The 26,313-nt window shown below is 40.1% G+C and overlaps 1 protein-coding gene across 2 annotated transcripts in view; it reads left to right on the top strand.

The window, feature by feature from the left end:
* LOC146441966 (ethanolaminephosphotransferase 1-like) overlaps positions 1–26,313 on the top strand; it is a 57,580-nt gene that overhangs the window by 24,715 nt on the left and 6,552 nt on the right. Inside the window, exons 5-9 of one of the 2 annotated variants that reach the window (XM_085052797.1) lie at positions 1,569–1,837; positions 10,139–10,247; positions 20,140–20,188; positions 22,015–22,195; positions 25,396–25,578. In XM_085052797.1, the coding sequence (XP_084908923.1) occupies positions 1,569–1,837; positions 10,139–10,247; positions 20,140–20,188; positions 22,015–22,195; positions 25,396–25,578 (791 nt within the window). Of the gene's footprint in view, positions 1–1,568; positions 1,838–10,138; positions 10,248–20,139; positions 20,189–22,014; positions 22,196–24,190; positions 24,330–25,395; positions 25,579–26,313 lie in introns of those variants that run through there. The other variant, XM_085052798.1, reaches the window with a different exon arrangement.

Raw genomic sequence — 26,313 nt, 5'->3', positions numbered from 1 at the left:
CACTTAACGTTAAGAGGAAAATATTTCTATTTTTCACCAGCACAGTCCCAGGTTTGTCTTTACAACTAAGAAATGTAACAGCTGCTAGACCACCTTTCTCCTCCCTGCATTCAACACTCCTCCCTTGTGTCATCTCCCTTGCATTTTGTACCTTTCATAGCACCAATTCAGTGACCCAGAAGGAAATGTAATGTTTGCTGTGTTTCCACCAGCTGAACAGGCTGCAGGTCCCCCTGTTCAACAGCAGTGAACTATCAGATCAACTCAAACTGTATTGTCCAACTACACCCTCAGAATGAGGTCCAGTATAGCGTTGGACCATTTTTCAAGCGCTCAAGTACTAAAAGTGATCAACAAATAATGTACCTTAACTATAATGTGTTCTTAGAATCATATAATTGTACATGTTGGAAAAGACCTTTAAGTTCATCAAGTCTAACCATTTCTCAGCAATGCCAAGTCCACCACTAAACCCTGTCCCCAGGTGCCACATCTGCACATCTTTTAAACACCTCCAGCAATGGTGACTCCGCCACTTCCCTGATCAGCCTGTTCCAATGCTTGACAGCCCTCTTGGTGAAGAAATTTTTCCTAATGTCCAATGTAACCTCTCCTGGTGTGATCTGGGGCTGTTTCTTCTTGTCCTGTCAGTTGTTATCTGTGAGAAGAGACTGATCCCCGTCTCACTAAAACGTCCTTTCACATAGCTGTAGAGAGTGATAAGGTCACTCCTGAGCCTCCTTTTTTCCCCAGGAGAAACACCCCCAACTCTCTCAGCCACTCCTCATAAGACTTGTGCTCCAGACCCTTTCCCAGTTCTTCTGCTATTCTCTGGAGATGCTCCAGCACCTCAGTGCCTTTCTTGATGTGAGGGGCCCAAAATGAAACACAGGATTCAAGGTGTGGCCTCACCAGTGCTGAGTACAGGGTGACAATCACTGCCCTGGTCCTGCTGGCCACACTATTGCTGATGCAGGCCAGGACGACACTGGCCTTTTTGGCCACCTGGGCACACTCCTTTATACCAAGATTTCAACCAAAAACCATGTTAAAATTAATGTAGGCACAAATACAAATGATTTTTGTGAAATTTGCTCCTTGAAGCTGGCATGTAACTGTTAGTCATTGAGGTATTGAGAATCAGGCTATTTAAATGCCTTAGTGAATCTATCCCACAAGAGATCTGAAGGCTCAGAGGGTCCACAACACCAAATTGATGGGGAAGAAGCCCTATGGACACTTTACAGCACTTGAAACTAATTGCAGGGACTGGTGTAAAAGTGTTTCAAGACCACTGGGGGCAAGTAATTATGAGTGTCTTTCTAAAACTCATGAGGAAGCTGGCTTTCAGTTTCAGAGCTGAGGACAGAAAAACTACTTGATAACTGTGAATATTTTATGAGCACTTCTAACCTGTTAGTATTGGGGGGGCTGTTGTACTTCAGTTTGCTGTCATTGGTGTAATTTTCCCCTATTTATATATGGCAGTAGTGAAGTGTATGTGAAGAAAGTTGCTCCTCTTGTAGTGCTCTAATTCTTTGTTTCTTTTGCTTTCTCAATCCTTCCAGACTCCATAGATGGGAAACATGCTCGAAGGACTCAGTCCAGTACTCCTCTGGGAGAACTATTTGACCATGGGCTGGATAGCTGGGCTACCTCCATTTTTGTGCTTTCTTTTTTTTCCGTCTGTTCCCGTGACAATGGGAAGACTGGAGTTTCTGTATATACCATGTATATATATTTAAGCATTGTCTTGTTTAACTTCATGTGTTCACACTGGGAGAAATATAACACAGGAGTTCTTTTTCTTCCTTGGGGATATGATATAAGCCAAGTGGTAAGTATTTATCATCACTGTTTTGGTTTTTTTTAAGCTATGTAATTGTTTTCATAATATTAGAGCAATAGAAAAATAGAGCTCAAGGCAAATATATTTGGCTGAGATATTAAAATATGTGAAATTTCCAAACCCTAAAAGAAATTCAGAAGTATTTTCTGCATTTGCAATAAAGGGCTGCTCTTGAGCAAATTGTCAGCATCAGAGATTTATTGCCTTTCAGGAGAAAAAAGGCTTGCAGCAAGCCTAGCAGCCAGGCAGTGCCCATGAGAATGTCATTTAACTACATTTGATTTATGGTACTAACAAAAATTGTTCTTCTATCTGAAGCCATAGGCAATTTTCCCCCCAACACTATGTTGTGAGGCATGATGTGAATTAGTCCAAGTAGTATCTATTAATAGTAATTACACAATTATAAACTACCAGCCCTTCTCAATTCTACCCCATTTTACAACAAATGTGGTAATGGAAATAGCACTGTAGCTATGTAGTGAGCATTAACTGTGGTCGAGTGAGTTCTTCCTCTGAAAAAAAGTCAAAATAATCATGGATGTCAAAAAGTCATAGACATTCAGTAACATGAACTGCTTATTGGCCCACAGTCAGCACCAGCTGAGATCTTGACTGGCTGACAGGCCAGCCTTGAGGTGGAGTGAATGGTGTCCTCAGGGCACGAATGAGCAGCAGTAGTTACAAGCTCAGTGCATTTCCACAGGCCCAGCACTGGGATTTCTGTGGCCTGGCTTATCTGTGTCTTAGATAGCCAAGGTCTTGCAGCCTGAAGAGCACAGTCAGTCTTCTGAGCTTCCTGTCACAGGCACGAGATGAAAGGTACAGCCAAATATACATAATTGAAAAGAAGTTTGACAAATACTCAAATATGTGTTTTAATGGAAATACAGTATCCGAATTAATGGCTGCAGATGTATTGCTGTAAACATAATCAGAATCCAGTGGTTTGAGAACAACTCCGAGGTGGTGGTCCAGCTGTGGTGCATCTGTGTTGTCCCCTAGAAAATAGGTTTTGGGAGAAGTTGGCTCAGGACTAAGACATTAGGCAGCCAGCTGGTCTGCAAGTTTCAGCCATGTCTGTGTAAGGCTTCTTCGTGAAGTTTTTCCAGCAGGAGAGGAATAGCTATGTTCAAGCTTATTTCACTTGGTGCTCAGATGCTCACTGTACATGTGAATGTTTAGAAAGCTCTGCTGGATTGCTACAGCATCCAAACTGTGTTAGTGGTTAAATCTGGGAGTGGGTATCAACTGGCAGAGCAGTGCTGTTAACTCTGTCAGTGACCTGTGCCTGTGGCACTGTTTTCTCATCTGGGAAATAATGGTAATAATATTTCCCTGCTTGACAGATTTGTGGTAAGGCTGAATATCAATAAAATTTGTAAACTGCTTTGATTAACTGGGATGCAAGGTGCTAACAAGTGCTGTTTCCTGTTCCTCTCTGATGCTGAACTGCTGTCCTGCTTGCTTGCTTTCTAGTAACTTCTGTGATCACTTGGCTACAGTCAAAGTGATAAGCTTGTGAATGTAAGGATTTTTTAATGCTATTTAGCACAGTCATCAGCTGTGGAGGAAGACTGAGTAGTTGAAATATCTATATGACAGTCTTCCCACCTGTAAAAAATAGCTTTTGTAGTTGTGATTGCCTATGAACAATGAGAAGGCAGGATTTGTATATCAAGGTAGTATTTTTCCATTAGTCCAAAATACATTACATGCACACCAGAAAGTACATAATGTATTTTTTCCCAGCTCTACTGACTAGTCTAGTAAAAGATCTAAATTCCCCTAAAAATTTGTTCTTGTTTTGTAAACCCATTCAGCAAATTTTATATCATGTGTGCACTATTAAAGGTAGCTCTTCATCTCCAGTAACTTGGAGGATGCTGGGGACAATAGCAAATGGCTGATGATGAGTAAGAAAGGTCGTGTTCCCCTTGCTGTTTTATTTTCCCACTGCTTCTCTGCCAGGAATTCCCACAGCCACAGTTAGAGGCAGAGAGTGGAAGCACTCACAAGCTGTTTCCAGACTGATTCATAGTATTTAGTTAACTATTTCCTCCATGGCGTTCCTAGCTGGATTGCTACAGGAATGTGCCTCTCTATTCTGTCTTCAGTAATTTCACTGACAACTTGATGCTGTTGCATTGGCATAGACACTCAGGTGGTCTAGTCCCCTGCTTCTGCTTTTAAATTTGATGGTAGCCAGGAACTTTGAGCTTCGTTATCACCGCAGAACTCAAGAAATACAGTAATTCCTATAAGCATGCAAATAGAGGATGATGACCTTAATGAGCATTTAACTGGCATGTGGCTCCCAGGACACCACTGCTGAGTCAGCTCTGCTGCACACAAACACAGACAGCTTACAGGCTCTGCCCTAGCTGTGGCATAAAAAGAGCTGCTGTTCCTCATGAAAAAATACCTTGTTATAGACAGAGAAATCTGTGGGACTTATGCACATCACGTTTTTCTGGGACTTGATGACTCATCAGAACTGGTAACCCAATTATGCTAGCTGGGCTGTAATTGGCACTCCAATTAGCTTTGATTACAGCAGACAACCGTTTGCAGGAAGCTGTGGTTTGCAAACTTGAAAAATGGCTATAATGTGTCTGAGAGATGCTTGGTCAGAGGGCTGTTGTGTTCATGGATCCAGAATCAAGGTGGTGGCAAATGCAGCAGGGAAAATTCTTCCTGTCTCTCCTCCCTCCAGCACAAGGATCTATCTTGTGCTGATTTCTGAGTGGCAGAAAAAGGTGCGGGGAGAGGAGCCTCTGTACCATAGCATCTACACAATTTTCATACACTTTTGAGTAGGCACACCAGTTGGAAACCCCAAAAGTCATGGTCTGAAGAAAAGGCTAAAAAATAAACCTCTGCTATGATCTGTGAGAAATTATCTTGGAGACATCTTGTGAAAATGAAGACTTTTTTTTGTTACAAAGCCAACCAAAGACAGCTAGTATCTGCAATTTAAGTTTCTTGGAGAAAAAAAAAAAAAAGACAAAGCTTTCCTGAGAAATTAAAATTTCTGGCTTCTTGCCATATGTTAATTTTCACAGACATCCTCTTGTTTTGTTTTCAGAAAAGATCTATTTTCTGTCTGAAGAATTTAATATTACCCTAACAAAATACTTGCCTAATCCTGCTGTTGCTTTTCATAAGCCACTGCAGTTGAGTTCGTAGCAGAGGAACAAAATACTCATTTTTCCTCAATATGATTTAATGATACCTCTGCTTCCATTGGTGCTGCCTTAAGCGTAGCAGGAGATACCCTTTATATTCTTAATTAGAAATTTAAAAGTGAAGAGCAGAACTTCCTTTTCTCTTTCCTTTCAATCAAAGCTGGGGAAGGTTTCTTTTAAGAATGCCATGTACCAGGTTTTCTTTTGACAAGCTTTTTACAAAACTCGTGCTGAAATATGTTTCATATGACCTTTTCCAGGGATGTGCCATGGCAGCCAGTGTTTCAGGGACTGACAGAGAAATCCCAAACAATGCAAGTGCACATCACATCTTGAAAAAAATTCTACCTCTTCTAAGGGTCAAAAAAAGTTTTCTATTAAAAAGCAAAATAAAGATGCAAATGTGCTGCTCTTTGGTCACATTATCAGGATTCACAATTTAATTTCAGTTAAAAAATACTTTCAGAGCTTTTCTAATTTGAAGCATCTGTGGGAAGCCTTTCTTGTGAAGAAAAAATATTATTACTTAGTTCCAAAGCTGGAGCACAATGGAATTGTTGAAGTAAAAGAACTAATAGCAGTGAGGAAGCAGTGCTGACCAAACCATGGTGTCTGCTTCAAGCTGTCTGCAGACATGGCTGGAAACTGATCTCAGCACTCAGTTATCTGAGGGAGACCCCATGGTGTATCCATGAGAAATTGGAACAGAAGAACCTGCTGTGCACAGGCTTTTCCTGCAGCAGACTGCTTCATTCTTAGCCACTTGATGGTGATTCCCCACAATCCTTTCTTGATTAACTGATCTCCCACGTGCCTTTAGCTATTTATCTATAATGTCTAAATGCAAAGTGACCATTTTTAGGAAAAACCTTTCATAGGCTAAGATTTGCGACCTTCAACAATTTATTGAAAGAAAAAAATAAAATGGAAAAATTGCACACAACATTAAAACTAACTCTTATTGAAATATCTTGTAGGAAATAATTCTTACTCTTTTAGGCAAGTGTCACATTTATTTTCTGAAGAAAGTAACCTTGTATTTTAAATGACTTTGCTTTCTAGATGTTTGTTTTGAACACTGTATTAATGGAAAATATTTCAACACATGAACAATTAATGCTATAGCAATATGCTAGTGAAATTGAATATTACAGTAAAATTAATGTCATGTTTTTGTGAAATCATAAAGAATTTAAAAGCATATCCACATTTTTTAAAAAGATGACAAAATATTTGATTTTTTTTCACCATGTTGAATATCACACTGCATCCTAAATGTACCTGTGTGTAAAACAAAAATGGTAAAGCAATGGCAAGGAAGAAAAGTATGTACATGCACAACCTAAAATATTGTGGTCACAAAACTTTTACCTGCAGTAGTGAAAAGATATGAAACAGGTGGTGATTAAAAAATATCACATATTTTAGAGAACAGGTAAGAGGCTAGAAGGTAGAAGACTTTGAGGGGTTATACTGCCTTATGTTTATATAGAATTTTCCCAATGCCACATCAAAGACTTATTCTGATTTTACAGAGAAACAAATGTGACTATGTTGCTGTTATTTACAAAATTGTGTCAAGCTAGGGAGCCCCTGCTCAGAATCCAGCTGTCCTGCTGTCAGCCGTATCAAAGAGCCTACAAATTAACACCTTGTATCTCCATGTTTTTCTCAGCACAAATATTCCTCATCCTCATAGGAAAGGTCTTGGCAATCAAAAAGTATTCCTGGTCAGATGCTGCAGACAGTTGGAATTCAAGATTGTTGAAGTGACAATCTTGTATTATTGTAGTGCTGGGTGCCAGGTGCCCACCAAAGCTGCTCTATGACTCCCCTCTGCAAAGGGACAGGGGAGAGAAAATACAACGGAAGGCTCATGAGTTGAGAGAAGGACAGGGAGAAATCACTCACCAATTACTATCACAGGCAAAACAGACTTGACTTGAGGATATTAACTGAATTTATTATGAATCAAAATCAGAGCAGGATAATGAGAAGACAAATTTTAAAAACACCTTTCTCCCACCCCTCCCTCCTTCCTGGTCTCTACCTTCATTCCTCCATTGGCATGAGGAGACAGGGAATGAGGGTTATGGTTAGTTCATCACAGGTTGTTTCTGCTGCTGCTCAGGGAGAGGAGTTGTTCCCCTCCTCCAGAATGGGGTCCCTCCCATGGGAGAGAGTTCTCCACAAACTTCAATGTGAGTCAATCACACAGGCTACAGTTCTTCATGAACTGCTTCAACGTGGGTACCTTTCCATGGGGTGCAGTTCTTCAAGGACAGGCTGCTCCATCATGGGTCCCCCACAGGGTAACAAGTCCTTCCAGGAAAGCTGCTCCAGCATGAGCTCCTCTCTCCACAGCTCTGTAGGTCCCTGACAGGAGCTGCTCCAGCATGGGCCTCCCACAGGGTCACAGCTTCCTCTCAGGCACCCACCTGCTCTGGTGTGAGGCTCCTCCATGGGCTACAGGTGGATCTCTGCTCCCTGTGGATCTCCATGGGCTGCAGAAGCACAGCTGCCTCACCGTGGGCTGCACCAGGGGCTGCAGAGGAATCTCAGCTGCAGTGCCTGGAGAACCTCCTTCCCCTCCTTCTGCACTGACCTTGTTATGTGCAGGGCTGTTCTTCTCAGGTATTCTCACTCTGCTATTCTCTGGCAGCAATTACAACTGTGAAAAAAAACCTTTTTTCTTCTTAAATATGTTATCCCAGAGGCATTACCACCATTTCTGGTTAGTCCAGCCTTGGCCAGCAGTGGGTCTGTTCTGAAGCCATCTGGCATTGGCTCTGCCAGACATGGGGGAAGCTTCTGGCAGCTTCTCATAGAGGCCACCCCTGTAGCCCTCTGCTACCAAAACCTGGCCACACAAACCCAATACAGTTATTTAATTTGGACTTCTCATTTTACAAAAGGCTGAAATTATTTTTACTTGCTGAAGACTGCATTAATATCTGAAAAGTACTAAAGCTGGTCTATGGTAGAGAGATAAGTAAAAAATGTGGCCATCTTTTCTTAGGTAGAATTATTCAGTTGCACTTAGTAACATTGCTTTCCTTTTTTTCTTTATTTTTTCTTTTCTTTTTCTTTTTTCTTTTTTTTTTTTTACCAGCAATACCTTTAGAAACAGTTTATATAGTGATTAACAGACTTAGATTTTGCAAATAATTTTGACAATCTTCAACTTTTTGCTAGTATAGCTGAGATCAAGGCACACAGCCATTTTCTTATCCTTCCAGCTTTCTAAAGGAGGTCTTTGAAACTGCTTCAGTGAAGTCAAAGTGTCCTTAAAAAACAATATACCAATATTTTACAGCCAAAGAGTGGTTTTTTTTTTTTTTTAATATATGCTACATCTGTTAAGTAAGAGGCAATCTCAATGTGGGAGTCTTGCATCACCAAATCCCAGGGCAGGGCATTCCCTGAGAGAGCCCATTGCATCCACACTCCTGTTCCTAGACATCTGACAGTGATGCTCATGACTGCCCTGCCAAAAGCATTGACTGTAATAATGGTTAATGCTGAAGTTCTTCTTTTATCACTTGCCAAAAAAGTCTGTTCAGGATTCAACGTGTGAGGGTAAATCCAGGCTCCATCAAAGCCAGTTGGAGTTTTGCCATCAACTTTGATGGGGTCAGAATTCCATCCGTCATGTCTTATGGGTAATATAATACAATTTCTTCAGGAAGCCAAGAGTGAGCTCTGATGTAGTGGATTACAAAACCCATTATGCATGTCCTTCACTTAAACCAAAATTTGACTCACTCTCTTCAGTGGCCTGGGATGTAATGACACTCACTAGTGCCTTCTCTTCCCTGCTGCAGATCTGCTGTGCTGCTTGTTCTTGCAGAGACAATTCTAACACAGAATTCTGCAATGCCAAATTCAAGCAAAATATCTTAAAGATCTATATACTGACAGGGCAAGAATCTTGATTTTAGATATAGAGAATTAAGTGAAATCAAATGTAGTAATACCTACATGTAATAGAAGTTTAAGCGACATCAGCATTCTGCTCTTAATTTGAGATCTTAAAAAAACTGTTAAATTAATGAAGAGATTTTCAGTGTGTTTTTGAGTTACAGCATTTAATAGAAAACTAGAAATGCATTTGTTGAAGTTAAAATGAAGAAAGCATATAACACAGAAAAAAAAAGAGTATTAAAAAAAAGCTAAATAAGAAACAGTAAAATGTGTAATACAAGTAAAGCTGGAAAACATTTTTCACCCCAGAGTAAGAAGCTGTATTGAGTGAAAAATGTAAAGGTCACTGAATGTTACCTGGGAATATACCAATGAATATGCAGTTTTCTAAATGGCATTGTAATTAACATTGTCATTTTAATTTAGACCTCGTGTAGCATGAAACATACAGCCCCTGATGGGTCCTGTGGCAAAACTAAAGAGCTGAGAACAAAACAGGCTAGAGTACAGCAGGGCAGCAGTCCCTCTAGCTGGGTGCTCATGAATCTTGTGTGTGTGTCCTTTCACTCCTAAAGATATCTATCTGATTCTTTTTGTGTTCTGTAATGATGTTATCTGTCAAACAAATTAAAAATCAGGGAGTACTTCAGCTCTTTCCCATTCTTTTTATTTCTTCACATTCAACTGAATTTTTAAATTATTTTTTATTATTTCAGGTAAGCTTAGGGTTTTTCTGCACCCCTCTCAGTTATTCTGATATGAGTGCAGGGGGTGGAGCTGCAAAAATAACCACATTGCTAATTCTGAAGTCTCCATCCAAAATCAGGGAAGTGCATGTGCAGTGGGGAGACCTGGCATTAAGAGTGGATTTAGAACTTAGGTGGTTTGAAAAGGTAAGTCAGTAATACTTACCACACACAAACAGATGCACACAATACCAGGGAAGTTGCTTGCTTACCATATTTCATACCTTTAAAATAATTCTGTTCATGACTCTCCAATTTGCTTCACTGTTTAGAAATTATTGTTTTTGCATGGCAGCAGAAGGTAAAGAAGGGACAGGAGGCAAATAACACATTTTTTTTTTTTAACTTTTGCATTTGTATTAAGATGATAAGTGAAAATCTGTGCCTTTAGAAGTAAAGGATTGAAAATAAGTTATCTTTTTTTTCTATAGGTATTAATAGCAGCATATCTGCTCACCGGTACTGTTGGTGTGGAAGTCTGGCAGAAGCCTTTGCTGTTTGGTTATTATATTACAGATGTATTAGTAATCCTGCTTATAGGTAAGTGTCCAGAGCTGTGCAAAAGTGTAGTGCTTTTAATTATTTTTATTTGATTTTTTTTATTTCCCTCTTTTTTTGTTGTTGTTTTACTTTTGTAAGTGTTGGCTAGTCCAAAAATACATGAATAGTGATGATTAAAAGGGCTAATATTGGAAAACTTAATTTTGGAAATTTTTTCCTCACTGAATTACTGTGTGTTGCACGCAAATAATATAGAAAATACTCCTTATCTGTATGTGCAGTTCAGTGCAGTGTGCTGGCTAGCTGGGCTCCCAAAGTCTCAGGAACTCCTCATGTCACTCAGGTAAAATGTCACTTATATTTATGTATATTCTAAGTTTAATGTTTTGGCCTGGAGCACACTATGTTCCAAAACATTATGAATAGAAGGAATGTAGACATTATTTAAATAACCTTGGATGCACAACTGTAAATGTGACTAAAAGCCAGGTGGTTTCTAAGCTCTTCTTTAGAATCCTTTTCCAAACAGAAGAGATTCATTTTTCATACAGAGCAATAGCCTATTTGCTCATTATTTGACACTGTCAGTGTAGTTTGAAATGAGCACTGAATGTTTTTTGACTGCTATATCAATAGTGAGAACAAGAGCAGTTGCATTTTAATGAATTAAAAACATAGAAGTCTTAGCTAAAAATCTGTGTATGCAAAATGGCTTTGATGTGTTGCTTGGAAGGTGAAGAAATTAGCATATACATTTTGGATATTTTTATATGAGCATACAAATGGTGAGAAGAGGCATCAAAATACTGTTTGACACACACACTCTAGGCTTGCAGCTCAAGAAATGTCTTCTGCCCTTGAGCCAAATGGAGGACTTGGTTATAGGTGCTCACCCCATGTCAACTTGATAGGAGCCATTTGAGCATTTTGGGGCAGACTGTGAATCCCCAGCACTGATGTGTGCCCTCACCACCCTCTCCTTTGGCAAGGTCTTCAGCAGGTACCTTCAGCAGGTACCAGCTCCTGCCCCAGCTGTGCTTCCCAGAATTTCCAGATTAGAAAGGACCCTGTGTTTGGGCTGTGCTTTCAAATGAGCAGCATGTGCAAGGACATGGTTTTGGGCTTCACCCAGAGTATAAAACCAACAGTGTGTGACTGAGATTAGACAGCTTTTTCTAGTCAAGCCTGATTTAGGCATTCTGGGGAAAGGACATGAAGGAAGGGTTGAAAAGAAAGAAAGGAAGGAAGGGTTAAAAAAGGGTTAAAGTGATTGCCTTTTCAGTAGTCAGTGAATTATCTTCTTGACAGAGGTGTAGCTGCAGACAGGGAGTGATTTGTGCTCTTGAAGCAGCACTGCAAGTCCATGGGAGATGGACTGTGGCTCTCCCAGATGTGGCAGATTAGGCCAGCATTAGGTGCTAGCAGGGGCCCACTGAATATGCTTGTTCTGAGCTACACACATCAGTGCTTTGGTTTCTGTCACTAAGGCACATGACAGCCTGTTCAGGGAGAGCACTGATGGCTTCCCTTGCAGTTGGGAAGCCATGGAAGAAGGCTTAATTCAAACTGTTCAAGATAGTAGGAACATTTGTGTAGGGAAGCATTTCAGTGTTATCAAATCTGCAGGCGTGAGCATCCTTTTTCATACCCTACCAGAACCAGCTGCAAAGCAAGGTTTGATGGACTGTTCCATTTGCATCAGAAAGAAGTACTGCTGCTGTCTTCTGCGGTATGCTTGTATGAATGGATCTGTGAGCACAGAATAGTATTTCTTTCATCATTATCCCAAGCAGAGGAGGCTTAAGTGGGAGCCAAAAGGTTTCTCTAAAAACCTTGTGTCTGGCACACTATCCACAATGACAACTTTTGCAACTTAATTAAAGTTAAATATGGGTTTAACATATGCAAGAAACAGTCTTGGTGGACTCTGTATTACAGAAGCATCACAGTGCTTAGCAAATCTCTTAAAAACAGACACTAAATTTAAATATTAAAAAAGTAGAATCCTTCCACTAAGGGTCATGCTGGCCCAGAAAGCACTGCTATTTCCCATTTGAATCTCAGCTCAGCAGTAGTGGTTAAGGTGGTTGTCATTGGATAGCCTGTGTGCAGTGACTAGGGATATGTAAAGTTTTTGGAAGCTTGTGATAAATTGCAGGAGCCCACTGTGGCTGCAGAAAAGGTCCCCCTCTAACCTACACCAAGGGCCAAGCAGCTGGGAAGATTCAATTATTCTCTCCCTCAGAGAGACTGCAGCAAGTGTGTCTTGCTCAGCCAGAACCACTTGTATCAGAGAGCCCACTCTGGCTTGCTCAGTTAAATGCCTTTGTGGCTAGTTAAAAACAAAGTGTGCCTCTGATGCTTTTTACAAGCTAGTTTCCCAGGATCCTGAGAGGAGCCATTAAACCCTAACTGGCTGTCCTTAACCATCTGATGGCATTTAGTAGTCACTAGTGGTCCTTCTAACAACAAACCTGAGGCTGCTTCATCAATACTTGGCATTTGTTTGGTGCTTTTCCTGTTCTGTACACAACAGGAGTTCAGCTGCTGAGCTGTTGCTTCTCTTAGAGCAGCTGGGCTTTAGCTAGTACCTTCTGTGGTGGGAAGAAATCCAAACGAGATGCACAAGAGTGCTTTTCAGATGTCTTTCCTGGAGTTTTCTGGGGGAAAAAAATGGCCCGAGTATAACCTGAGGATGAACTCTCTGAAAGCAGCTCCTCAGTGGAAGCTGTGGTATCACCAGGTGACACTCACTCATTGAAAATAATGGAGTTTTTATCAGGTGCCAGAACACACAAAGATATACATAAAAGTATGGCATTACTGGTGTTTAGATTAGATGTTTTAGGAAAGAGAGCTTTATGTATGTTCCTGGGAACTGTCTGGCACACTGTGAACACCTAGGAAAGTAGGAAAGCCAAGTCTTGGGCTGCTGAGCAGTGACCTCAGAGGACTACCCTGGGAAACAGAGAAACTTCTGCATAGTACTTTATGGGAATTTGTCAGCTACCCAGCAAACATGATCCCATAATTTTCACTGGCAGTGGATGCAATTCCATCCTTCAGCTCTGGAACACACACCTAGCTGGAAACCAAACCAACGAGGAAGGTCCTTCTCCTGTTTCCAAAGCATGCTGACCTGGCTGCTGGGCAGAAATGCCTTTTCTCTCCCAACATGGGGGCAGACAGACCCTTTTAAAGTTATGTGCCTGTGTGCTCATCTGGAACTAATTACTGCTGCACTCATCAGGGCTCCTGTGGATGACACTCCAAAAGCTCTTCTGGGATTTAACCACAACTGTCCCACAGCATCATCTGGCTAACTAGGGTCCCTTCAAAGGGCAGCACGGGGATGAGAGCTATCATTTATTTTCACCCCTCCAGGGCATCCCAAATGCCTAACATTCCCTGTCACTGTGCTATCAGGTTGAGAGCAATATAAAATATTTACAATAAGCATTTTAAAACAGTCAGTCCTGCACATAAATTCTAGTACCACAAATGATGTTGTGAACTTTCTAAGAAGATTTTCACTGACAGGTAGGCATGTGTAGTTCAGGGAGCAGCATTACTAATTGATGATGGTTTCTGTCTCACGTTGATATTAAATGACCTGTAGGTGCATGTTCTTTATGAAGCATTTCCCATGTTTGGACTTTCCTATTTGGTCTGTATGAGGTACATTTTATAATGTCTAATAAAATTTTAGTTCAGGCTACAATCCTCTCCTCACTGGAGACATGCATCTTACTGGAAAGTTCTTTCAGTGTATTAAATTTGTTCAGAATTCACTGAGGGCTTGGAAGTTGTGGTGGGATGTACACAAACAGTGTTAGGACATCAAACAGTGTTAGGACATCAGCTTCATTCCTTAGGAAGGCAAGTTGGAAAAATTACTCCTGAATGAACAGAAAGTTTCCTGCTCCTTCTCAGTATTAATTTCAACCATGAGAATAGGCTCTGTGGGAAAAGGACCACTTAAGCATGGAGTGGGTATGTTATACTTCATCAGTGTGTGGCACATGGGGCACATGGTGTCACTTTTGAGTCCACTGTGTATGGTCAACAGTGCCCAGATCTGGCTGCTGAAGCCTGTGGCAAAGCTGAGACAAGTTTTCGAAGTGGTTTGAATATGGAATATGAATTGAGTATTAAAATCTGTCAGAGATCTGAAACTTGAACTTTCTTTTAGATATGGGACCAAAGCATTTAGAATTTTTTCCTTTGATGTGTGTGGGATTGGGTTCTGTGCTGACTTCTGCAGTGTTTTCCTTAAGGGTCACTCTTCTCTGAGCTACTTAAGTATATAAAATGAGGAGTAAAAACATAAATTAATAGATAATAGCAGCAAAAAACTAATGATGAGGCCAAGCTGTAACATGTAAACATGCCAGTTATTTGAATTCCATCATAGTGGGAAAGCAGTTATCCAACTAAAACAATGCCTTGTCCTTACATTGTGCTACATCCTGTGTGACAAAGGAGGACACACAAGTCCTTGCCATGGGTTCATACAGCAGCCTGCCCTTTTTTCAGTGTCACAAAATGTTTAGGAGGCCACAGTCAAATTGTGAATGGTTTCTGCCCCATATGGAATGATAAGTCATTCTGTAGTGATTTCCTATAGTTCCCATTGTGAAGTGGCTGATGGTTCTGCCCTAGTGAGGACTTGCTGAATGATTAAATGTTAAGTGATATGTTTTCAAATGTTATTGCTCCGACAGGCTTTGACCAGTTCTGTTTGAAAAGTGTGGCTAACATGGGTTGGCTTCTACATGTCTGTCACCAATTTAACATTTATTAAGGCATTGTTGTGACAGATTGTATGAGGCTTCGTTAAAGGAAAGGGTGTGAAATACTCACCTGTCACTTGAGATATATATTTAAGGAGCCACTGAGTTCATGTTCGGAGTAACTCATCTGAACCAGTCAGAGCAGTAACCCAGAAAAGCAGAGTGCCCAAGGCCAGAGGCAGAGCAGTGTCACGGGATGCTGATTACAGGTGGGAGTGAGTTTGGTGGTGTTAAGCTGTGAGAAGTCATTTCGGGGGCACTGGGAGCCCCAGGAGAAGGTCAAACAAGGGAGCTCAGCTGGCAGAGTCCTTCTGGAAGCCAGCCTGGGCTTTTCAAATGAAGGCACTGTTTCTCTGGTGCTCAGTCCTTGCTCTGCTCAGAAAGAGAATGATGTGTGAACAGAATTACATCAAAGAAGCAGCGACATCCATAAACTGATTCCTCAGTCTGTTGTAAATCCTTCCAGACACTAATTATTATCTTACACCTCAGTTCAAGAGGGATAAATGCAGTGTGTACTTCCTTAGACACTGAAAATAAGAGAAAATCAAGCGTGATAAACTCACTTTTCAACAAGCATGATAAATGCATCCCATTACAATCTTTATACTCAAGAAATATAGACGCTATACATTCAAAACCTACATCAACTTTGTGCATGAAGACAGTGCTTATGTTTACACTGTTCTCTTAATCCCTGTAAAATAATTTCATACTATGGATTTTGGGTGTATTTTTCACCCTAATGTATTCAGACTTTACAGGCTCAATGATGTCTGCAAATTATATACTAATTTTCTAAGATTTCTTTCCCCCCAATTACTAAGTGGTTTTAAGTTTGACATTTTACGTAATAATAAAATGTAATTTTATAGCTAGTGGACAGCTCAATATGCAATTATCTGTTTGCACAATCAATTAAGAGTTGCCTTCTCAAGATATGCCTGAGAAGGTCTCACTGTTCCATAAAAAGCATCTCTTTCACTTACAAGTGCTTCTAAAATGTTCACCTTTTGATGAAGCTTGCTTCCAGCTCCTGATCAGCGTGCTAAACATTTGGTGCGTTAAGGTATTTTCATGTGTCTAGATGCTCTCAATGTGCAAGGAATTTGGAAATAAAAAAACATGGGAGAAGTATTTAAATATTTTTCCAACTATTATTGAAGCCTGAATATTTTGAATCTAACTTTTCTGTGTCTGGTGGCTAAGAAAGGTAAATGATAACATCCCATTTCTTTACATTTCTTTCTTCTAGTGCAGTGTTCACCTGAAATTACATCCCTGTATTGCACTGTCTTATTTTTTAATTTTTGAATTTTTAGCTATCAGAAAAGCCAGTTCTTAACAAATAAAATTTCAGTGCTTTTCGTAGGACAGGTTAAGGATGATTCATTTGTCAGGAACTTACCAACAAAGGAGATTTACGATAGCAAATGTGTGAAAAGATAAACAGCAAAAATTGTCCTTCCTTTGAAGCAGTATAACTTGTTTAGTGGTTTAGGTGTCTCGGAGTCACTTCTTTATTTAGTGGTGTTTACAGTCTGTGAGGGTTTGTGTTTTCAGAAACGTGGCTACCTGCATCAGGCTGTTTGCTTTGTCTGAGCTCCAGCATGGGGCTCTTGGGTACTGAAACAGCATTTTCTGGAACTGACAGCAGTGTCAGCAGTTTGTTTCTGGCCATACCCTCTCTTTCTCTACAATGACCAAGTCTGTATTTTGCAGAAATGCCTGAATTAACTCAGATACAACAACCACAGTAACTGCAGCATGTCATGGAAACAAACTGACCACCTGCAGGTCTTCAGTAGTCTTTAAATTTAGTTACATGAGAGTTTAAAATGCACTCATTTAATTAAAATATATTACTGCTAGTCCAAATAACATGGGTGACAAGGTGCTGTGGAATCTATCACATGGTAGCTTTTTAAAGTTGTTATTAATTTACTCAGCTGTATCACTCAACATCTTACTAGTTTGGAATCGAATTTGAAAGCACCAAATTAAATCTAAAGTTGCCCTTAAAATTGATGGGAATTACCTTTTGATCTCTCTTACACACATGTAAATATACATATATATTTATATTTATATATACACATATTTATATGCATATCTGTGTATGTATCTGTGTGCTTTTATGTATATATATTTTTGGAAAACAAGATAATGCATTCATATCTTCACTGCTGATACATCTTTAATCCTGAATTTCTGAATGCATTGGGATTTGTTTGTTTATTTATGGTTATGTTTGACATTTTTTAATATGGACAAAATAATTCCCGATAAAGAGCTTTAAAAATGTTTACTTCTCTGAAAAGGGAGTCTACATTGTGCAAGACACAGGACTGATGATAGGATTGTATCTAAAGCTGAGGATTTGGGCTTGATACTTTCAGCCTAGTGTGACACAAGAATTCCCTGTGCCACCCATCTGTGCTATGGTATTTCTGCCTTTAATATAGGCCTGTGTTCTTACAGTTGGGTCTCAGATTTTAAATCAGCTGCAGAATGGGAAAATACTAAAGAAGAAACTAAAAACTACTGGAAGAGCAGTAGTACTTCTAAGAACACTTTAGGAATTCTATTTTCTGTAATGTGTAAAAAAACATCCAATGTGCTAAAATTTGATTTTAAAAATTGTTTTTAAATAAAATGTGCACTTTTAGGACATTAAAACAAACAAAAAAAAATGCTCCATGGTCATCACTTGGGCAGAGCCTGGGTGGCTGAGGGCCAGAGAGCCAGCAGTGGGTTTGCTTTCCAGGCTGCACCTTTTGTTCCCCGGAGCAGCAGGGAATGGCAGCAATGCGGATGCAGCAGTTTAGCTCCTGGGCACAAAGGGATCCTAAATGCCAATTAAAAAGCAGACTTAATGAGTACCAAAAGCAGCCCCCAAGCCAGGCCTCCTTAGCTAAAAAAAGATGGGAAAGCAACATGTTGTAGGAAATGATGGAATTCTGAAAATCCCATAAGAAACAGGGAACACCCTTTGCTTTCCCTGCTGCATCCTCAGCTCTCACACTGTGCTAAAGCAAAGCAGTGTAAAAATACAGGGGAGTAACTGGTTGAACTGCCCCTTTTGGAAAGTGGCTTTTTGCTAGCTGGGGGACTGTTTGTGGTCAGTGTGTTATTTCTAAGTAAAATGGCACTTCATAAAAATAACAAATTGTTGGCAACCATTGCTCTTTGAATTCTATTTCTAGTTCTAGTCTCTATTTCTGTTCCTCTCGGTTGCTTTTCTCCTAACAAATCAAACTTCAGGATTGCAGCAGGAAATTTAGATTTAACCTCAAGAGTCAATGTTTTGTCTCATGTCTGCTCTAATGTGATACAGATGTTGGAACTGCTGTACGTAACTCAAGGTTTTATTGAACTAGCGCTCCCTGCCTAATAGGAAACATAGCTAACTGGAGTGCACATTAAACACAGATCACTCTGAAGGCACTAAGCCTGTGAATTTTAGAAATATATTGACAAAATACTTGGCATATTACTTCAATTCCACATCCTTCAGCTGTTTGATAGGGAGTTTCTGCCATGGCAAAGAAGCAGAGCTCTTTATCTTAATTGTTTTAAAAAGCAAACCCAAAAAGTAAACATAAAAAAAGTGCAATACCTGAAACTATTTACAGGCTGGCTCTTCTTTTTTTCCCCAATTCTTTGCTTACTTCTCTTTATCAGATAACCAGAAAAACTGAATGGATAAATTATCTATTGCATCCCTTTTTACTTCTCCTCTTTTCCTGATCTCCAATATTCTTTCTGTTTTAGTTTTCCTTCCCTTGAGTTGCCACTGTGACCAGAGCATGCTAAACACTTGGGTATGTCCTTGATGAGGACTGAAGGGTAAACACTGACATTTCTCAAGACACTGCTATGTCACATTAGCCCCAGTACAAAGTCATCTGAAATCAGCTCTTTCCTCTATTCATTTCCACTCCCCCCCCATATTACTAATAATGAGATTAAAGTTTTCTACTTTTCTGTATGGGCAACACACTGTGTTTCTTAAATGAGATGTTTTGGGGTAAAACCAGAAGGTTTAACAAATCAGAGTGCTTTTCTTGCCCATAATAAAATAGGAATTATGTATTAATTTAGTGCATCAAAACCAAGTCTCATGCCCTATAATAAAAAAGCTGTGCAGAAATGTGCTACCCAGAGCAATCTCCAAGCAGCAAATCGACCAGGGAAAAGCCCTCAATACACAGAAAGTGCGGGGGAAAAATACAAACCAAAGAGCTCTACAGGGAATTATATAGATTTAAAAAGTCATCTATTTTCACCTAGCTAGGGCTGACTCATACTGTGGCTTCTTTTTTTTTGTTTGTTTTGTTTAAATCTCAAACTTCCACTTGTTGCTGAAGGTCTTCTTTGACTCTTGGGCGGACCAGTGTATTTTGGATGTAGTGTAAGAGGGGGTACAAGTGGGTTTTCAGGTGGCTCTGGGGCTGCTGGCAGCTGTGTTGATAATACCAGCAGCAGTGCAGGTAACCCTCTGTGTTAGCAAAGGGAAACCCTTGTGCTTTGAGGGTTAAAGCTGAGCTCCAGAAACATCACAGCTGTGTTAAAAAAGAAGTAAAAATCTCTCACTTGTTCAAATGATGGACATGCCATGAAAATTAACTCATTTCAGCTATTGTGTTATCAAAACAGTTCATTAGTTGACCCTTAATATTTTGAACTATAAACTTATTTACCCAGTAATGGGCACAGCCCAGCTTGACGTTTAATGTCTTTCTGTATTCTATTGGAAGATTTCTGGTGTTAGACTTGTTTTTTTCTAGATAAACAACAGCTCATGCAAAGTAGGACTCTCCTGGTTCCAGCAGAAGAACCTGTATGAAAAATAATTGATCCTTTCTATTAGCTACATCAGAATTTAAAAAAACATTTTCTGGTCTTGTCACTCATTACACAAGAAATTCTGTATCAGTAACTGTTTTTAGAAGCTAGCTTTTTGAAAAAAAGAGGACAGTTTTATTACTGCCTAAAGCCTCCAAACTCAGTTCATATCCTGTAATAAGTACAGGAATACCAAGTCCTTTTTAGAATAGCACACTCAGTCTGTTATCATATGAGAAAACTCTGAGGTCATCAGTGTAGAATTACATATTAATATTTTTCTCTTCCAGGGTTCAGTTTATTTCTATCATTTCCACAAACACTCTATAACATTCACAGGTAAGTTAATTAAGTAAGTTCTATCAGCTCCCATTTAATTCTCTATATTTAATGGTTTCCTCACTTAGAAATAAATGTAATGCTTGAAGTAGCCTAGCTTCTTTCATCCAGATGCTGTCCTGATAATGTAGTAAAAGGGTTTTTTTAATGAGTTTTGAGAATCTGGTTGGTTTCCTCTCCGTGTTTACAACTGTCTCCTTTTCCTTTCACTTGCTGTTCTCTGGGCAGTCTCACAGTGGTCATGCACAGTAAACTGATAAGGCTGTGTAGTAAAAAACACTGCATTTTAGTTGCAATCAAATGTGATTTGTAACTTCTGCCTGTGCTAGGTAGAATTCTGTAGCTGACCATCCTGCACTCTATGAAGTACTTAATTGTCTTCCTGGTCCTTCTGTTAAACTCTCGTCGGTATGAAGTCTGCAGATAATTGCTATCAGATATAAGCCAGGCAGGTGGCAAGCTGTGATTACATCTAAGAGCTGGCTTGCTGCACCTAGCAATTTTATACACGGTTAGTTTATACTCCAATGGCCTATTTTTATTAATGCCACCTGCCTTCCACTAGTATTTGCTAACTCATTTCACTCATCTGTCATTCCAGGTCTCTCAAGTCCTAAGTGTCCTGGAGGAGGGGCTGTCACTGCCTGTCTTCAGGAATTAGTGGGAAATAATGTTAACATTTAAATTTTGGAGAGACTATAAGACAATTTCACGTCTCTCCCGCACAGCTCTTTCTGTGTTGTGGTGCTCAGTGTAGTTACTGAAAGCACTCCCAGCCCCAAGTTTGGGGCAGGACGTGTGGAGAGTCAGGAGCTGTGGGGCAGGAAAGGCTGAGGACCTGCAGAAGGGCTGGGCTGGGATCCAGCCGTGCAAGCACAAAAATGTTAAACTTCCAGTCAGGTTTGCTTGAAGGATGCACACACAAGCCCTTTGGTGATGAGGGATTTGAGTTTTCCTATCATCTCGTCTCTTTCTTCATCCTGATGCCTGTTCTCAGTTGTTATTTTAGGAGAAGAGTATTCCTTTTTGGCATGAGAAAAATATGTCTTGGATTTTTGTCTAGCTGTTTCTATAAATACATATATTCAGAGATCTTAAACAGGACGTTTCCCAGTACACTTCAAACACAGAATTGCAATTCTGAACTAGTGGTATGAAAGAATGGTTTAGTGGTAGTGAACTTACAGTTACCATTTCCCTGGCTGTTGGAAAATGCAGTCATTTACTACCTTTAACAGCACTATTTTTAAAAGGCAGCATAAAATGTCCAAGAAAACACAATGCATCATTAATTTTCCTGTACTCCAATTAGCCAAAAAGCCTCCCCTTTGACTAAAGTACCTAAATCCTAATGTACAGGATTGTCAAGCAGCATCACCTCTAGACCTAAACAACCTGGCAATACCTGCCAGCGATGTGCTTGATTCTGCTACTGCTGAAAACATGGGCTGTATTGATCGGAACAACATTTATGTCTTGTGTTAGAAGCTTCATCTTCTAAAGCCATGTATTTTGAATTCACAGCATGTGTGCATACTTGAGAGTACTGTAGCTCACTTTGTGTGAGTTTATTGGTCCATTGCCAATGGTGAGCAAGTGAAGATGATCAGGAGCTGTGTGAATAAACCAGTATAATTTAACCCCAGAAATAGATGTTACTGGGGTGTACTACAATTTCTTGTAAAATGTCTGGTTTCAGCACATTTGCACAGGTAGTTGTGTTGTGAGATGAATTCTTGGGCTGATTTAAGTCTAGAGTTTGAAGTTACTGTGTAGAAATAGAATGGATAAATCTTCTTTCTCTATAAAATTGTATTTATTTCCAGAGCACATTTAAAGAAAACACTGAAGAATGATTCTCTGTATGAAGGACTGCTACCTCTTGTGTCACCTCTGTTGCTGTTCGTTCTTCTTACAGTCTGGGTGGTTTTATCTCCAAGCAACATATTAGCAAAGCAACCCAGACTGTTTTTATGGATGGTTGGGGTTGCTTTCTCAAATGTTATTGTAAGTATATTTGAGGTGGTGGTATTATTTAGAGACATCTTTCTATTTTTCTGTGATTAAGCAGAAGGGAGCCGAAAATGTAGCTAAAAACAGCAGAGTCATATAGCTCTTCTGCCTCTGTGTCACACTCTGTCTCATAAAAATACACCACAACATGTGTCTGGACTCGGGACACTTACAGTACTGAAATACCTACTCTGCCACAGCAGAACACTTTTATGAGGGTTCTGGTTTGTTTTCTGAGGGTTTATGAAAACCCTAGGGATGTCTGACTTCCAGAAATGTAACAGATACTCCCCAACACACAGGCAGAGCTGGGGACTTGTCAAAGTAAAAGAAAGGTCAACACTGGCTCAGATTTACTAGCAAGAGTAGAGGACTTGTAGCTTTCCCTTGCTCTTGTGCCCGTTAGTGTGGTACATACATTCCTGTATCCTGCAGTTCAGCTGATCCTACATTTTCCCTTCCCCATTTAGAATAAGGCAGCACCACTGACACAGTGTTTTAGGGAAAGATGTGAAAAGCTGTAGGGGCTTTGTGATGGCTCTCTGCTCACAGATTAGCTTCTCCTAGACCATGGTGACCAGTGTCCCCCCTTTAATACCTGTGAGGCAACATGAACCTCTGTGAAGTTCTAGCATGGGCAGCCAGACAGTGGTGCTGAGCCCTGCAGGTAACCCAGGGCTTTCCTCTCTGGGGGAAGCCAGGACAGCAGCCAAGCAGAAGGGTGTTCTTCCATTTCAGCTAAAATGCCCTAGAGGATAGTGACTGGTGTCACCTTAGGAAAACAGTCTCCAACACCATCTAAAATCTTGCTACTGAGCAATGCTGCATCCCATTTAAAAAGTGAGAGGCTGGAAGTGCCTTGCACTATGAGAGAGATCCTCAAAAATGTGGGATTTTAAAAGAGAAAGCATAACCCCTTTAGAAATTTGTATTCAGGAATGGAAAAGAAATAATAATTGTGATGTTTGTTAGTATTCTATAAATGAGGGTCACAAATCAAATGGTTCCACCTTAAGGACTTAATCTTACAAAAATGAGGTTATTTTCAGATGTGTAAATTTTATTGTATGCATTATTCATTACCTTATCTACCCCCTTTTTCTTAAGAGAATAGTTTAGATTCCAAAATGAGAAATACAATTGCTTCATGCCAGTAGGGAAAATGCTTTCAGAATTTGGCAGATGGCATGTTCTGCACATACATCTTAACCAACCAAAGAGTGATTGTGGCAGGATGCTTGCAGAAGAAAATTAGTAAGGCAAAACAAAAGTTTCTTTACAGTTTATCAGACAATGAGTGCAATACATATTCTTCAGGCCTTGCTTTTCTTTTCCCAAAACATACACTGCAGTGTTGGGACGCTCATGTGAATTAAAAATGTATGTGTGTTAGCTGAAATTTGTAACATTTTAAAAGCAAGCATTAAAAATGTATGGGTGTTAGTTGGAATTTGTAACGTTCCAAAGTTGAAAATCAAGGCTGTATTTCCTTTCACCTCTGCTGGTCCCTTAGACACGTTTCCTCCAGCATCAGAGTAAGGCTTGTCATAGCAATACTTTTCTTCTCCTTGATAGCCTGACACACTGGGTTTCCATTACCTGTTCTGTAGCCCACAAACTGCAGACCATGTTTCTCTACCTGCCTTTCCAGTTCCAGTATCTGGAACTTCTCATGCCTTTGACTGTGTATTTGGTCACCAAAATATATAAATATATTAATGGTTTAAAACAACGTGAAATCCAACCTCTGGGCAGGTTCAGTTATCCAGCCAGAAAAATTATAGCATATAGATTGCTTTAGCAATTTCTGATACCCTCTGGAAGGATTCCCAAAGGATTCATAAAGCCAGTGTAATAAAAAAAAAAAAAAATTCACAATCAATACTGAGAATGCATTGTAAATGAAAATATTAAATTAGGTACAGAGGTTTACTTCTTCCATTATTCAAAGTTAATTATTTTTTCTCGGTTTATTTTTGCATTCTTCAGCTTCCACAGCACAGGCAGTAAAGCCAGTATTTCTTTCCTATGGTCAGACTCCTACTGCTGCTGTCATAAGATTTTAGGCACTGCACAGAAAATGAGTTTTTCATTCTTCTACTGTTTTCAGGATACATAAAATCTATTTTTAACCACATTTCAGTTTTGAGTGAAACAAATCAATAAAATATTTCAGATGTGCCTAAATTCCTTTTCTTTTTTGTAAAGGGCATGGTGTATATGAGACACATTTTTTAAGGAGCCTAAACCAGACAAAACACTTTGGTGTGCTTAATTGCTTTTAAAATACTGAATTTGAAGTGAGTTTGTCTCATTATGTTTCTGGAACTCAGTGGAATTAAGCTAATTGCCTTCAGTTAAACAATGCACCATATATTCATTTTTTCTGCCATTCTGAGTGGGATCCCTTTCTCTGGGCCCCCAGCTACACCTCCAGGGAGTCCACTGCCATGACTGAGCCAAGAAATTGGTGTTTTAGTACGTGAAGGGGTGCTAGAAAAGAAAAACAGGATGTGAAAATGTCATATATTGTCTTCCCTCTGTTCTGTACAATGAACCAGAAGATATTTCTGTCACGCTGTGTGATTCAAATACCAGCATGCTCTCCCAGTGATTAAGTGGTGGCACATTTGATTTGGGATCACAACTTCATGAGCCTCTGTGAAAACAAAGTGGCAAACAAATTCCCCTTCTGTGAAGATGTGCTTCCACTTACCAAGTGTATCAAGGCATTGTCTCCAGAAAAGGGTGTATTTTAAATTGCAGTAATATCCTCTAGAATCACAGAATCACAGAATGAACTAGGTTGGAAATGACCTTTGAGATCATCGAGTCCAACCCATGACCTACAACCTCCTCGTCAACTAAACCATGGCACTGAGTGCCACATCCAGTCACTTTTTAAACACATCCAGGGATGGTGACTCCACCACCTCCCTGGGCAGACGGCTCCAGTGCCCAGTCACTCTTTCAGTGAAGAATTTTTCCTGATGTCAAATCTAAACATCCCCTGGCACAGCTTAAGACTCAGTGAGGCACAGAGGTGTACCTAAAGCTCCAGAAACAAGCCCCATTTTGAACTGCAGCCTTGTTTCCCCCTCACCCAAAGCAACCCACGGAGAAAATGGATGTACTTTTGCTTAGCCCCTCAGGGCTGGCCCAGCACTTCTCACCTGGCCCTTTTGCTCTGGCAGTGCAAGGTGATCATCTGCCAGATGAGCAGCACGCGGCCGGAGCTGTTCCACTGGTTCCTGTTCCCGCTGGCCATGGTGGTGTATGCAGCCATCTCCGGGCTCCTGGGCTCCACGGAAGAAGCGGTTCTTGGCGTGTTCACCGCCCTGGTCACGGCTGCCCACGTGCACTACGGGGTCTGCGTGGTGAGCAGATGGGTCTGGGAACAGCTTCTGGTTGGGGCATTGTCTGGGAGTCTGAGTGTTTTTATGTTTGGGGTTTTTTTTTAATCCTGTGTGGTTTTTTATTTAGTCTAAAGTTAAAAAAAAGAAGTCAGTTGATTGCAGGCAATGTCTTTTGCACGTGCAGCACCTTCAGTGACTTAAATTATTCCAGTGTAGCCTCCTGGTTTTGGCTTTAAACCCATCAGAATCAGAATATTTATGGACTGGTTTTACACAGCAGTTGACCCATGTGGCGTGAGTGCTCCCACCCGTCTTTTTTTTTTTTTTTTTTTTGCCTTCCTTTTTCCTAAGGTCACTTGACTGAAAAAATAGGAAGGTAAAATACAAAGTGACATAAATAGAAATAATAAAATAAGGTCAACTTTGCTTTGAATCTGCAGGCAAAATAGCTGTCCCAATTTTTTCTTGGCCCTCTGCTAGCATCTCTCAAGCTGGAGACATGAATAGTTTTCCAGTTCATTCAATCTTACCAGCACATTTTTGTGTCTGCTAAATCTCAGTCTTGTCATTGTCATCTAAACCACTGCTTAAATTGCTTTACTTTGTTGATGCCCACTTTTCTAAATTGTTAAATGATCCCTTAGCAACTGTTTTAATGGCATTAGCTTTTAGATAAAACACCTTGCATGGCAAAGATCTCGTTTCAGAGGGAGCTGGTCAGCATTTTTTTATTTAAGCCACACCACTGGGATGTAA

This window comes from Lichenostomus cassidix, chromosome 2, assembly GCF_008360975.1.
Source record: "Lichenostomus cassidix isolate B80296 chromosome 2, HeHo_3.0, whole genome shotgun sequence".
Taxonomy (NCBI): Eukaryota; Metazoa; Chordata; class Aves; order Passeriformes; family Meliphagidae; genus Lichenostomus; species Lichenostomus cassidix.
This window is presented reverse-complemented; position numbering and strand designations above follow the sequence as displayed.